Source organism: Alligator mississippiensis, chromosome 1 (genome assembly GCF_030867095.1).
Source record: "Alligator mississippiensis isolate rAllMis1 chromosome 1, rAllMis1, whole genome shotgun sequence".
NCBI lineage: Eukaryota > Metazoa > Chordata > Crocodylia > Alligatoridae > Alligator > Alligator mississippiensis.
Window position 1 is genome coordinate 278,410,884 of NC_081824.1, and position 15,418 is coordinate 278,426,301.

Consider the following 15,418-nt stretch of genomic DNA (forward strand, 5'->3'; position numbering starts at 1 on the left):
ACACGCTTCCCCCACCCCTGCTCTGCCTCTGGCCCCGCCCCGCGCCGGTGCGGAGCGGGGTAGAGGCGGGGTAGGGGGCCGGGGTTGTTACGCTGGCTGAGTGATCCCGGGCTGTGCCGCCATGTCGGCGCCGGGCCGGGCTGGGGAGGCGGACCGGACCCTGTTCGTGGGGAACCTGGAGGGCCGCGTGCGGGAGGAGATTCTCTACGAGCTCTTCCTGCAGGTGGCGGAAGCCGGCAGCGCGCGGGGAGCGGGGCCGCCGCCGGGAGGGGGCGGGGCCACGGTGGGGGCGGGGCCAGGCAGCGCGAAGAGTCCAAGCGGTTGGGGCCGCAGAAGTGCGAGGGTTAGGAGGGGGCGGGGCCAAGGGAGGGGGCGGGGCTACGTCAGCTCGGGGTCTGAGGGAAGGGGGGGGGATGTGGCTGCTTACGCGCGGGGATCTAAAGGGGGTGGGGCCAAGACAGGGGGCTGGACTATGCCGGTACAGGGTTATAAATGGGGTAGAGCAGGGTTCTGAGGGGGCAGGGGCTTCACAAAGGATTAGTTAATGGTGTGAAAGGGGGGCTGGGCCAGGTCTAGGGGTGGCTCCAGTGGCTGGGTTCTGCATGGAGCAGGGGCTGTTCCTCTTTGCTTCCTGGCCTGTAGGGTAGAGGCATGTGGTGTGAGCCCCTCTGGACCCCTGGGTGCCCCCTTGCTGTCCTGTTTCCTACCAACAGTCCTCGCCCTGGTTTCTTACCCACCTGCACGAGACCAAGAATAAATCTTCAGGTGCCTGGAGTTGTGGTCTCTTCCCTGTGAGCGCTGAGGGTCCCTCCTTCCTGGAAAGTTGCAGCCGTGATCCTCATGGGTCCCAGGAGCCGTGGGCATGGAGCAGAAGGCCAGCGCTGGCAGGCGTCCTGCTGAGATTGAGAGAGCCGGTGATGCTACCCCATGGGCAAGGATTGTTCCAGCAATTGGGTTTTGTTGGGCCGGCTGCATAACTGGGAGAGAAGACGAGCTGTCAGGCGTGAAGTGCGCAGGCAGAAATGACAGTTTTTGCCCAGTCTAGCCATAGAATGCAGTCTATAGCTGTGACCAAAATACAAGTGCAGGGCTGCATGCAGCTTTGAAAGTGGAGGATCGCATGAAAATCTGAACCCTCATAGCATGAGGCATGAGATAAAGATGTTTCAAAATGCAGCATCTTCTGTGACTTGTGCCTGTGAGCTCCCAGCCTGTTGCTGTTTTCAGAATGGGAGAAGCGAAAGGGAGCTGAGGTAGTTCAGTCCCCCTGGAGGTTTGGCTGGGTATAATGGAGCTTCCTCCCAGGTAAGGGGACTGCAATTCACCCACCTTACCCTTCAGCACCAGCTGGGGAGCCCCAAGACTCTGCCTTTCACTGTCTTTCCCCCCTCCTATTCTGAGAACAGGCAGTATTGGCAGAGAGCTGCCCATTGTTAGATTCCCTGCTCTCCCCTGCAGCCAACAGTGAACTTCTGTTTGGTCTGGGGTAACTTGTAACTCAGAGTGATTTTTGCAAAGCACTCTGAGTTACAGCTGGGAGCTGCACCCCAAGGGCTTTTTTTGTGCCCAGAAGCTTGTCTAACATCTCTCCCACTTCTGCTGTTGATCACCTCCCCAAAATCATTGCCTCTCCTACTTCCTGGACCATTACTGCTACAACAGCATTGGAGCCTCATTAATCCTTAGGTTGCCCATGAGACCTTGGTGACACTTTGGTCTCAACTCCCAACTTCAAAGCACTGGAAAGGAGATGGTACTTATATTTGGGTCATGCTGATAACTGCATAGTTTAAAATGTTTCTTTAAATAAAGTCAAGTGGGTTCATTTGGCCAGTCAGAAAATTTCCCAAGAGGTAATTTCTAAGCTGGGACAACCACTTTGCTCATAACTCTGAAATAGACTAGGTGCTATCAGTTTTGAGGCTGCTGTAGAGGCAAGGCTGTGGAGTAACAAGGAATAAGCCTTAATGAAGCACAGACAGATTTAAATGGCTGCCTGCCTTGCCAGTGAGTGTCTTAAGCAGCTTCTTTCCTTGCTTGTCTATTGTGAATGCATTCAGTGCTCCTGGCATTTTAAATGTTGAGCTGGGTGGGTGGTGGTTATTTCTGCTATTGGTGAAGGAAATAAATTATAAATTCACCGGCATGAGGGTACCTTCTCACTCATGATAAAGAAAGGCTAATTATGGAAGAAATCATTACAGATGAGTATTGTTCTTTCTTGGATACCAAGAAGTTGAATCCTTTGTCATGGCTCCTCTCATTGTTTGATCTTTGAATTAGCTTTTTCCAGAGATGCTGGTGAATGAAATTGTCTCTTTCATTTTCCTTTTCCAGGCTCATCTCCAACCTTCTTTTTCTCTTTTCACTACTCTATATTAATTTTGAAATAATAGGTTCAGAGAGACAGAGATTCACGTCACAATCAGCATACAAAAATTAGTGAAATGAAGATCAGAGTGATATACGTGGCAACTTCAACTTTATTCCCAAGACAACAGTTACCATTTATGGGTTAAGCTTTTATTAGAAAAGGGGAAAACTTACTGGAAGCACTGAAAAAATGTTAAGCATTAAAGCTTTCAATTAAAAAAGAAAATATTCACTCATTTATCCTTTAGCTGCAGACATTCTTTATAAAAAAACCCACGTTGTTAGACAGTCTCAAAGGGTATTAAAGATAGTCCTGGAGGGAGGGGAGCAGGGAGGGAGGGGGCAGATTTGGTTATCCTAGAGCTCTTTTATTTCTGAGGCTTTTGTTAGCGTATAGTCCTGCTACCTTGATATAGACATAAAAGGGGAGGAGAGGGAGAAGCAGCAATAATAGAATATATAGGCACTTTGCCGAGTTTTATTTGCAGCCTTGCTGCTAGACAAAGACAAATATAACACACAGCCTGTCAACCACTCAAAGGGTGTGCCTACACATGCATTAATGTGCATTAGGTTGCGCTAACATGCAGTAGTGCATTTGCATTTTTTTAATGACTCTTAATGCGCAGTAGATTCTTACTGAACATTAGCATAATGCTACTTTTATTTTTACGTGCGCTTTAATGTGTAGTCAAATAGATTACTGTGCATTAAAGTGCATGTGTAGATGTGCCTGGAGATCTGAAAAACAGCAGCATTTAGCTGTTTTAGACCTTGCTTTTAACTGCCTTTTTTTGGTCACAGTAGCAGAATTGAAAAAAGATTCAGTTTTGGTTATTTTAGCAAGACTGTTACTAAGTTGAAGACAAAAAGAGATGGTGAGAGGGAAGAAAGAAGCAATAAGGTGAGCAATATAACAGATGCAATAGAATGAGAATAACAGCACTAGTGAAAAAGGTATATATGGAATTGTCTCACGTTACACTTAGGACATGTTAACTGCACTTAAAATACAAGCATCTGCTTTTTGATTCTTAAAATACTGCTGTGTTCAAGCAGTAAATGTAATTGTATCGTGGCAAAGTTGGGACCTTTTCAGGGAGGAGTACCTCCAGATCATATATTAAGTAATATATGATCACAGTTATTGTCTGGCTGCTTTGCAGAAATAATACCAGCACAGCTTCAGTGCAGCACCAGAGCTGGGATTGACAATCAGCTGTGGTGCGGGGCTGGGGCTGTGACCAACAATCAGCAGGTTGTTCTCCTGGCCCCAGCCCCACACCAGTCTTGCTGGGGTCCTGCACCGTGTTGCACTTTACAATTAGGCTAGGAACAGACATTCAAAAAGCCTGAGCCTGAATTGATTCAATCTTTGCAGGTTAGTCTAAACTGGCTAGGCTAAAATAAGTTTGTAACTGTGCAGACATCCCAGAAATGCAGGCACATGCCTGCAATGGGTCAGGCTAGAAGCCAGGGGGTGCTAGAGTAGCCTTCCCTTCCCTTCCAGTGCTGAACTGAGGGGGGAGTGGCCAGGCCCTGGCAGGATGTTCTGATTAGAGAGGGGACCCTCTCCTCCCTCCCACTCAGCCCAGCAGGGAATTGATAACACAGTGTTTATCACCTCATTAAGAAAACAACAGAGGGACATTACCAGCTACCTGTCAATTCTGCCTTCGTCCTGTCTGCCACAGCACAGACCATAAGCAGCATGTGTTCTGTTAGCTAATGCTGAGAGGTGTCTGTGTAAGGCAGGGGGTTGGGGAGGTGAGGGGGGCAGCAGAGGGAAGCCAGACAGACACCTGCAATCTCTGCCAAGCTGCAGCCAGGGAACAGAGGGGAGGGGCCAGCTCTGCTGTGGAGCAGAGAGCCCTGCCCAGCCCAGAGACCATGCTGGGGGAGTCTGGTTTAACTTAAACCAGCAAGGGGTCTGGGACAGACATTGCATAAACTGGCTTGAGCCAAATCAGTTAAGTCTGATAAAGCTGGTTGAATGTAGTATCTCAAACTGGTTTCAGCCATTTTCAAACTGGTTTATGTGCGCTGAACATCTGTTCTGTTACAGGTTTAAATGAGTTTTTGATCAGTTAAACCGATTTATGTGTAATGTCTGTCCCTAGCCTTAAAGATCAGATTACTGTGCACCTGCACAACACCCATACTAGCTTTTAGTACAGCATGATAATGCTTATTATGGTCTAAATAAAACATGCTAAATATCCTGTTTGGCAAGGCCCATAATTTAGGTAGGATTCAAGATTTAACCAAAGCCAATGAAGGGAAGGTGGTGATGTCATTTCTCCCTTTTCCCTGAATGCCTGGTGAGGATATATTGCAGAATCAGGGCAGTGAAGGCCTCTCAGTGTCACATGGATCCCAGAGTCCCAGCAAGCAGTTCATGTGGCTGCGGTGATGCCAAATTTTGGACACCAAAAATGGGTGATGAATAAACCCAATATCTCAACTTTATTTTATTCATCTATTAGGCCTAGCTTCTGGTACACCAATTTTGATTCCCATTGGTTACTGGTCCCACACTTCCTTGTTTCCCAGACATGACATCAGCAGTCATTGGATTATAGCCTTTTTATGTGGACTAATAAAGTTTTTTTTTTTGTCTTCAACTTTTGTTGGCCTATACAGAGAAGTCAAGTCAGGTTTACATGTTTCCAGAAGTATAAAGCATTCTGTTATCTGATATTATAAATAATTATGTCATTCCCTATAAAAGTTGTGAACTTTGTGTTCTATGACAATGAAAATGAATGTGCTCTCTCCAAAGGAAAAAAAAAAGGATGATGCTTCCAAAATTCAGTCTTCTATGAATCTTGATCTGATCCAGTCTGTGTTCATCTCATCATTTTAGCCCCCATCATTCCTGTCCTTAGGATTCCAAATTGATATATCCTTTTTCTCCATACTTATTCTATCTTCATCCAGACATGCCTTCTCTTCTCTTATTCTTGTTGTGTAGGATATCCTTCTCACTTCAAGGCTGTCTTCAATTCTTTTCTGCTGACTAGAATTCTATATTCTTGTACCTGAGAGTCCAAAGCAAGTTCCAAGTCCCATACAGTCCTTCTGTACCATAGTATTTTTCCTACCAAACAAGGAGAAAATAAAAATGGGGTTGTTTACTTTTAACTTTTTTAAATGGTGAACTTGGTTTAGCATCAAATTATTATTTTTTTATTTACATACACAGAGACCTTGAATAACCAGGTTATCTTCGCTAGTCAAAATGAAGCAGCAGACGGATGCCTGTTACTTTTAGGACGCTTGCAGATTAGCAAGAAAAATATTGCCTTGAAGAGTCAAACAACTCAGGAAAAAATGGCATGTTTATATTTTGGGTGAAAAGAGTGCACATGATTTGCAACAGAAATTTTCTTTCTTTTTAAAACCAAATATTTCAAGATATTTGAAGAGGCAAGATCATCTCTCTGGAGACCTCCTGCACAGGACAGCTTTTCTTGGTCTTCATTATGTAGTGACAACAAAAAAAATAGCACGCTCTTTTGGCTTATTCAGTTTTGCCTTGCTTCACCTATGGTCTTGGATACAGTATAATGAAAATTACTAATTTTTGAAAAATGGAGTCAGGATTTCTGTAAGTGGAACCACTTTTAATTTGGTTCTGCTACAAATCTACCCCAATACTGAAGCAGTACAAATGGCACAGAGATGGATCACTTACCAATGGAGATATATGGACCCAATGTTTTTCATAAGCAGTAATACAGTATAATCACCTGGCAGTGTCCATTAATTTTTGGTTACATATTTATGATGAGGAATCGGCAGTGCTTTATAGAGAACTGACAGTTTTTCATGTTAATTCCATCACAGATAGGAACGGGTCCACCTATTTTACTATTAGTTTTGTTTGGCTTTAAAAAAAAAATCTAATGATACTTCTTGTTATCTGAATTTCAGTGGCAAGTAGCATAGATGACAGACTAGAAAGGAACAGGTCACTTGAGCAGAGTTGGTGTTACTCATATTTTGAATTGTGCTGGAAGCACCCAAAGGCCTTCATCAGGATTTGGCTGTCTGTTGCATATGCACAGAACAGTCCCTGTCATGACAAGTTTATAATTTTAAAAGGTAAATAAATATGTGAGGTTATCAAAAAGATGCTTGGTGCATATGTAAAATGTGCTTTGTTACCATTTAAAATGTGCACAGCTAACATTCACTTGCTAAAAGCCTGGGACTTGAACTGGATGGGTGATGCCAATAAAGAACAAGATGCATTGTTAAATTGTGTAGAGTCTTAAGTATGTTAAATCAAGTGATGGTAAAATACTCATCAATGTGAAATAAAAATTCCAAGCTGAATAAAAATTGATTTTCTATTAAGAATTTATGAAAAAAATAATATAAGTTTCTTGCAGGCTGGACCATTAACCAAAGTGACCATTTGTAAGGACAAAGAAGGAAAACCAAAATCATTTGGATTTGTCTGCTTTAAGCATACAGAATCAGTGCCTTATGCTATAGCTTTGCTGAATGGAATCCGTTTATATGGAAGACCAATTAAAGTACAGTATCGATTTGGTAAGTTTAATAATTTTAGTAATTAACAACTTAGTTGTCCTTTAATGTGACTTTTCTCTGTCTTTATAAAAATGACTTTAGTGGCTGTGTAACTTGCCAATATTTACTCCCCTTGTGGGTGTTACAATCTACCATATTTTCTTAGGAAGAAATAGTGTTTTTATATTCAAAGGGTGGAAACAGATATCGCCTTTCTGTCACCATAAAAATTATGGTTACAAAGGCCAAGCAAACAGGCATCCATAGCATTTGTAGCACCATAAATGCCCAAAATTTGTGGCCGCGATATAGATGGTACCAATTAGTGCTACTTAACCTATCTGTTAGGTTTGTGAAGGGAGAGCGCAATCCGCTGGAGTTACCCATGTCCATCAACTGCCCCAGAAAGGCACTCCCAGGTCTTTAGGGGACCGATCCTGCGCGCCCCAGGATCAGGCTCAAAAAGCCATGGGGGTGCTTGCATAGGTTCCCATGTTTGGGATTCTCTGAGCATTCAACCACACTCCAGTGCAGTCCCAGGGTTGGGACCACGAATCAGCTGACTGGCAGCCCTATTCCCAGGACTGCACCAGAGTGTCTAGCTCACTCTGATACAGTCTCAGGACATGTTTCTGTAAGCAGGGAAACCTGGAGTTTCCCCACTTACAGAGACACATCCCAAAGATTCTGTGCGCGCATCCCAACACAGCCAATCAGCTTTATTTGGTGATGCCTATCTCTAGCCATATAGTAAAGGAGCAAATATTTGTGTTCTTAGTGAAATAAGGAAGATGGGAGGATTCAGAATGTAACTGATAAAAGATGTTAGAGAACACATTGAGAACAACATAGCAACAAATTCTCATTGCAGCAGTGAACATCTAGGTGTCAACCTGAATTCGGAGAAGTATAAATGAATTCAGAACTTGACTATGAGTGCATACAGTGGACTATTTTACTAGTTGTTTGTACACCAAGTCTTATATTGAGACATTTTGCACATTTTTATACACATTTTATACACATTTTATACTGGAGGGGGAGTAATGACTGTTAAGAAAATAAAAGCAAACATTCAATCAAGTACATAGTTGGAAGAATATAGTTAAGTTAGACTTATATTTTATTTTGTGTTTTTAAAAAAAAAAATGTTTTATAAAGTTTTGGATCAGTAAAATGCTTCCACTCATTTGACTGATTTTTGCCGCCCCCCCCCAGTGAAATAAATGAGCATTTCCAGGCAATGTTTCTAACCCACACACTGCTATATTAGTGCTCTGGAAGCCATGTTTACACTACATCCTACCCCATTCCTTACCATTAAAGAAGATGTATAATTGATATTTTATAGCTCTGAAGTTTGCCAGCCTAGATGCAATCTTTGCTATCCATTTAATCATGCAGAATCAATATAAAATATAAGAGCATCCTAACAAATCACTTATCACTTCTGTGAAAAAATGGGGTTCTCTATGAATAGAAACTCAGTCTGTCATAACAAGTGAAAACTGAAACTAGACATTAAAACTGTGGTTTAGAATTTGATAAGACATATTAGTAAAGCTATGTTTTCAAAGAGCTTATGACACCTTTAATATTACGGTGATATCAATATAGCTAACCAAAGGCCTGCCAGACTAAACAACAGTTACAAAATGTGGCTAACTGTAGTTCTGGATCTCATAGGCTGGTTTCTCTGTTCCCCTTAGCTTTCACCCTAGGATTTATTTATATAGGCCCAAACTATGGATCTACTGAGATTTGGCAGGGACTTCAGTAGTATCTGGATTTAACCCTGGGTCAGTCAGAGGGCTCAAACTTATGTCGTACTCTGTACTGTTATGAGTTCAAATGGATTTTCTAATTTTCTTATGCTGAATAGAAACGGACTTTTCAGTAGTTCATATTCAAAATGAAATATTCTAAAATGTATTTCAGAGAATATTCTATCAATGGCACATTTCCTTCTGGAAGACCTGACATCTATTACCCAGTCATCTTTTGCATGAGTTACCAACACTTAAACCATCTACACATGGCACGTTAACAGCACAGTTCTTTAGTATTATAAATAAACTAAACTGAAAGCTGTAATGGACTTGACTGTACGTACATTAAACAAAATATTTATTTACTCCAGAAAGGACATAAAAAGAGAAAATATATATTTGGCAAATAGATGTCTCTAACTAGATTTCCCTGTTCTAATGCTCAAGACGTTATGATGGTGTTTACAAACAATGAAGGCAAGAATAATTGGAACCCTAAGTAGAAAGAGAAGGATAATTAAAAGTAGACTGCATGCATATAAATTCTAATAATAGAAAAATGAATGTGGAAAGGATCTTAAAGGTCATCTTCAAACCCATACTGAAAGGTAGGCTCTCCCAAGTCTAAACAATTCCAGACAAATGTTTGACTGAGCTGAACTTAAAAATGACTGCAGTTCCACATCCTTACTAGATATTCTGTTGCAGTGTTTAGCCATTCTCAGAGTCTGAGGGTTATACTATCTGACTGAAATTTCCCTTGCAATTTAAGCACAGTGTTTCCTGTTCCCTTTGAACACAGAATAATTGGCCAGCATGCTCTTAGTAACAAACTACTATGCAATTACAATCCTAATATATTACTGACATTGATTAGAGTCATTATATTCAACGTATGAGCAACTAAATCTAAACAGTGTATTTGGCATGAGGTGAAATTTTCAAAAGTGATAGTCTGATAGGCCATGAATGAAATTTCATCTCCTCTGGTCCTAAAACCTCTGTTGAAATCAAAAGGAGTTAGACACCTAAGCCCGTGTCCAGACGAGTGTGGCTGTGCAGAATCTGGTGCCGCAGACATGTCTACACATTCAGTTGTTCTCCACAATACAAGAGAGCAGTGTGGATACACAGGGGTAAAAAAAAACCCTGGAAAAAAAAGCAGACCGGAGCACGCAGTGGCAGTGTGCACTACCTAAAACCAGAGCCTGGCCCGCCAGAGCTGCACTGTGCTGCCAGCGCTGCTGCAGCCCCTAGAGGCCTGCAGAATCCCAGGTAAGGCTGCTGGGGCCAGGCCAGTGCTGACCCCAACCTCCCCTACCCCACACCAGGTAACTTGAGGGCATGTGGCACAGGCATTTCCTGGAGATAACTAGTGGCAGCACAAGGTGCACCACCACTACTTGTTCCCAGGGAACCAAACATCCATGCATATCTGGCCACAGCCTAAGTGTCTTTAAAAAATGGGTCCATGAGTGCAGAAGTCTCTTTTGAAAATGGGATGTAAGTTTCAAACTCTCATAAGCACTTTTAAAAATCTTAGCAATGAACAGAGAAAATTCATTTTGTAAGTGTTATAGATTCTGCTTTCAATTACACTTATGCAAATAATGAAACAAATGAAGTTACAAGAGTGTCAGAATTATTTCCATGCAGCAGAACCATACTTTGTAATGTTTATGGTCTGTAAAATACCATTCTATGGCTAATCTTTTAACTGCTTTAATCATCTATGATGGGACTTACAACTGACTGATTTTTAGCTCTTACTTCATGTCATAAGAGGAAACAAAACAAATATTGCATTTTTATTTTCTCTACAGGGAGTTCCTACTCACCAGAGGTAAACAGCCCTATCCAAGGCTTTGAGAACTGTGTTGACATACATTCACCAACATATAGGTAACAAAAAAGATCTTTGAAATAGTCATTGCATAGTGTTAAAGAAAATGTAATTTAAAACTTAATTGGCATACTAGCTTAAGTCAATCTGTGGGGGAAGAAAGGAGGAATCTGAAATAGCTTTCCTAATCACTTACTTTTAAAGTACCGAAGATACCTAGAATACTAAGATTTCAGTTTTTGACACAATGTTCATGTGGCATTGGTTTTGAACCCAAGCATATAATTTATTGCTGTAACTAGTTTCAAGATATATGAAACACTTTCTGCCAGACCTTTACTGTTTCTAGTATATTGTAGATGGGGAATCTGTTGGAGTGAAGCATGTTTGCTTTTAAGAGTTGCAAACAATATTAGAACATGAGATCAGTCTGTAGATGCCTCAAAAATAAAAATTGTAATGTGTTTGACTCCCTCCTTGCTGACTCATTAGGCCTGGTTCCTATTACTGACTCTTAATATTCTGGTGTTTAAAATGAATAGTATGTTGTTCACAAATTGACTGTAGCACAAATTTTATGTATCTCTTTTTCCAGAAGAACTGAGATGTGGCAAAATCTTGAAGTTGTGTTCACATGAGTGACATTTAGAGTGGGAATTTTTAGGAAAAGACTGTCATAAAGGGAATCAGTTTTTAAACTCTCAGTGAGGTGTTTGGGCTTTTTGTGGTTGGTTGGTTGGTTGGTTGGTGGTTTTTGCTTGTTCGTGTACAAATAGAAGTCCTAAATATAAGAACACATAATTCTAAATTACCATAACAGCACTTGCCTCTGACAACTCTACCAAAGTCTTCAGTGTTTTTGTTTAAAACTGTGGAAGAAATTTTAGGGAAAAAAGACAGTCCCAGGCCTGATCCAAAGGTCTTTAGAATCTGTGAACTTCAATGGGCTTTGGGATCAAGTAGTCTCTAGTCCCCTGGTCTAATTTCTTTCATTGAAACAATAGCTCTTACAACAGAAGTTTGTTCAACTTTTAACATTTTATTCACCCAGTTATAGATTCCTCAAAAATAAGTAGTCTTGGCAGAAATCACATCTTTATGTTTGTTTTCATAGAAATCAAGAGTCTTATGGCAGTTCTCCATTTCCTGTTACTCCTTTTCCAATGAGCAATAATTTACCTCAGGATTATTCAGTCTTTCAGAAGATGGTAAGTTTGGTTTAAAGGTTACAAATCTGTTCTACTGCCATTCCTTTAATGCAAGAAAAATGACTTACATGTGAAATGAAAGGCAACAATTCAGGTGCTGTCTTTTCTGAATATCCTTTTTTTCTGGTCATTATTAATAGAAAGTTCTTTCACATTTTCAGCTGATCAGGGAAAATGAAAATCACAGCAGATTACATTATAAACATGATTTGAATTTCAGTTCCTGGTTTCCAAGCCAGGATTTGAATCATGCTCTAAAACAGTGGTTCCCAATCTGTGATACACATACCATGTATGTAGACAACCTGTCAGCAGTACGTGGCAGCAGCGGAGAGGGGGGTGCTCAGGGCACTCATGCCTGGCACAGGCACTTGGTGGGGCACAGCTCCAGCCAGGGCTGCACATCGCAGTAAGGAGCACAGCTTCTGCTGGACCATCTGTATCACCAGCGTTCCCCGTGTGCATGTGCAGCATGCACATGCTGCACATGCACTTGCATTCACCAGGCATGGGAGGGAAGCCCTGTGTGCTAGAGCCAGCTGCTTTCCCTGCCAGGGCTGTGCAGGGTAGGAGGGAAGCCCCAGGAGCCTTCCCTTGCAGGGTGCGGAAAGAAGCTGGCTCCAGTGTGTGGGGCTTCCCTCTCATGCCCAGTGAGAACGGAGAGGACCAGCAATACAGACTGCCCAGCAGAGGCTATGCCTCTTGCTGCAATGTACAGCGCTGGCTGGGCATCCTGAGTCCCCACCCCCACACACCCACACCCTGCCCCCGCAACCTCACACATATACACAACCCCCAACATACCCTATGCTCCTCCCCTACACAGCCACACCCTACCACAGACACACACACACACACCCCCCCTACCTGGTGGTACTTAAGGTTGTACAGGTTTAAATTGGTAGTATGCAATCTGTCAGAGTTTGGGAACCACTGCTGTAAAGCTGTGTGTCTGACATTGAGGTTGCCCAGTATTTATGAAAAAGCCTGAGCATAGGCTCCGGGGGGGGGGGGGGGATGTGCCCCCCTGAGAGCACTTGTGCCCCCCCTGACAGCAAGTGCTCTGGCTTGTAGGGGGGCACAGAGAGCACTTGTGCCCTTCCCCCCCCAATTGGCTCACGCAGAAGTGCCATTACTTATGCTGCTGCTGTGCTGCCGGTGCACTTGGCAACCAGCTGCTGGGGCACCACCCCTCTGGTTGTGCCCCACTGGTGCCCCCCCAGACTTGGGAGGCACCAGTCGCCCATTGACTTGAGTATAGATTTTAGGCTGACAACTTTTACCATTTGGGTCAATTTCTATGGCCATTTTATGCTGTCAGTCTGCTACCATAAGAGCAGTGGATCTCCCAAACCAAGGAATATCCTAAATTATACAGACTTGTCCAGATGAGGTAGAGGAATCATAACCAAGGGAAAGGCATAGCTACATCAGTTTAACTGCCATAACTTTTCTAGATGTACGTTGATGTTACCTTTAGGAAAGCTAGGCTTACACAAGGAACATTTTGTTACTGTAGCTTTTTCAATGTAATCAGTTTATATCAGCAAAAGTGTGATTTTTGCTAGTGTATCCATGTGTGCAGTAACGGCCTGTGGGTGGCATAATTATGTTGCTCCTGTTCACACATCTGATCAAGATAAATACAGTTGGCAAAACTTTGTAATGTACAGCTGCCTTTAGTTTGGAATCACATTGAATATATCTTGAGGAGCAAAGGTTGCATCATCCAACCTACCTATGTCACATCCTTTCCCTGCTCCCACAAGGTATTAGTGATTATATTATTATATTAGTTACTTATATTGCCGTAGTGTCTCTGAGCCTGTTTTCTTGCTCACCTGGATAGAACCTGATGCTTTGATTTAACTTTCTTGCCTAATTTGATGAAGATATGAAGATACTAAAGGCAGGACTGGATTAACACATAGGCAAAGTAGGCACATGCCTAGGACTCTGAGCTGCTGGGTCCTTCCCTCTGCGGCGGCAGCGCAAATTGCTCTGTTTGTCCCCCTTCCCTTCCCCTCCCTTCCTCCGGCCTTGCTGCTGCCTTTCTAGCAGTGGCTCCAAGCCCTGCTCCTTACCGGCGGTAGCATCGGGGTAGGGAGAGGGATCTCAACTGGCCCAGGACCCATGAGTTTGTTTGCCTAGGGCCCACTAACGGGTTAATCCAGCCCTGACTTAAGATATTATTAAAATAGCCCACCATGGCATAATTTTAATATTGTATAGATATTTGAAAATGGGAAAGTACCGCAGATTTTAGAGCTGTAACACAGTAACAGTTTAAATAGAGATGCTGTCAAACATACAGCAATTCCTTGTCAGAACTTAGTCTAAAATATTGTATTAATAACTCAGTTTCTGTTTTTCTAGATGAGCCATTTTTTAGCACAACAGTATGCTGCGTGCAATCCAATGGGGTATCAACATCCTTACTATCAGATGACACCTCCACCATCCTCAGAGTTGCCCGTTTCACCATATCTGACTCCTGCTGAGGACTTCAAAGCTGGGCAGAGCTCTTTTGAGTGGGTCCCTCCACAATCAAGTGACTGTGAACTGTACCAAGTTAATGAAAGCCCACGCAAGAGAAAAAGAGAGCAGCAAACTAGTGATAGTGACAGCAGCATTGAAAATGACAGAAAAAACCAAAGAGAACATGACCAAAAATACAAAAAGTGTAAAGCCAAGAAAAAAAGGCGTTAATATGATGTAACTGGATTAATAATTTTTTATGGCACTTGAGTTTGTTTTTTTATTTAAGAGGGAAAGTCTGTCTCTCTCATCTTTGCACTTTACAAAACACAGATTTACAAAATTCACAACCTGTTGTTTTCTGGAAGGTATTATTATACATAAGGTACCTTACGTTGTAGCTAATCATGGCTTATTTAAAGGAATAAATCCTTTAAAAAAGATATAAGACATATTTTAGAAGGTAAGGTTTTCTTAATAAAGGACAACACAGGGTTTGTTTTTTTTCCTGCTGTTTTCTCTTACCAGTAATGAATATTGTTTCAGTAATATAGGAATCTTTCAGCAACCACAAGTGCAGCATTTAACTGTATTACTTTTGGATGAAGGTAAGGTCTCAGTCCAGAGGTCTTCAAATGATTGTCAAAACTGGGTAGAATTAAAGATTTGGGATTTCATAACCAGTTTTATTTTGGAATAAGGGATAAACAACAATAAAGAGGAATTTTCAAATGTGAGAGTTTGCCTTGATTTAATTTTCCTATCAAAAGGTATATTTTCAGACAGACTAAGACCTCATATTCTACAGATATTAGTACAGTTGGGCTTACATGATAAACCTGAGTGCAACTATGAGTACAGTAGTTGCAATTGTAGCTATATGGCTTGAGCCTATATTTACTTACATGTTCCAAATGATGCCAGTTTGCTACAGATTTATCTGTTAATATTTTCTTTACCTATTTTACTGGGATACATGAATTTGGCTCAAAAATGTCACTGGGTATTCTGATTTGTAACCCAAAAGCAAGACTCGTGTTACTTTCTACAGCAGTTATATGCTAAGAAGAAAAATAGTTTCCTGCCTAACAGATGAAAAACATCACTGTGTTGGGCTGTGATTAATTGGAATAATGTAGAACGAAAGAAATGGTTTTTCCCCCCCTAATTTTCACTGCCTGGCTTATCGTTTGTAACAAAGTGTAATT

General features: G+C 42.0%; 1 protein-coding gene across 1 annotated transcript; it reads left to right on the top strand.

Moving 5' to 3' along the window:
- Window positions 1-27: 27 nt before the first annotated feature.
- Window positions 28-14,947, top strand: RBM11 (RNA binding motif protein 11). Its single transcript, XM_006277434.4, has 5 exons — window positions 28-223; window positions 6,771-6,933; window positions 10,505-10,583; window positions 11,639-11,732; window positions 14,109-14,947. Exons 1-5 carry the CDS (start codon window positions 122-124, stop codon window positions 14,439-14,441), a joined length of 771 nt encoding a protein of 256 aa, XP_006277496.1. The 5' UTR covers window positions 28-121; the 3' UTR covers window positions 14,442-14,947.
- Window positions 14,948-15,418: the final 471 nt, after the last annotated feature.

Bases quoted from the DNA above. Each gene is read 5' to 3' on its own strand.
- RBM11 (XM_006277434.4), top strand. From the start codon at position 122: ATGTCGGCGCCGGGCCGGGCTGGGGAGGCGGACCGGACCCTGTTCGTG. The intron at 224-6,770 runs GTGGCGGAAGCC...AGTTTCTTGCAG, and splicing joins TCTACGAGCTCTTCCTGCAG to GCTGGACCATTAACCAAAGT. The intron at 10,584-11,638 runs GTAACAAAAAAG...TTGTTTTCATAG, and splicing joins ATACATTCACCAACATATAG to AAATCAAGAGTCTTATGGCA.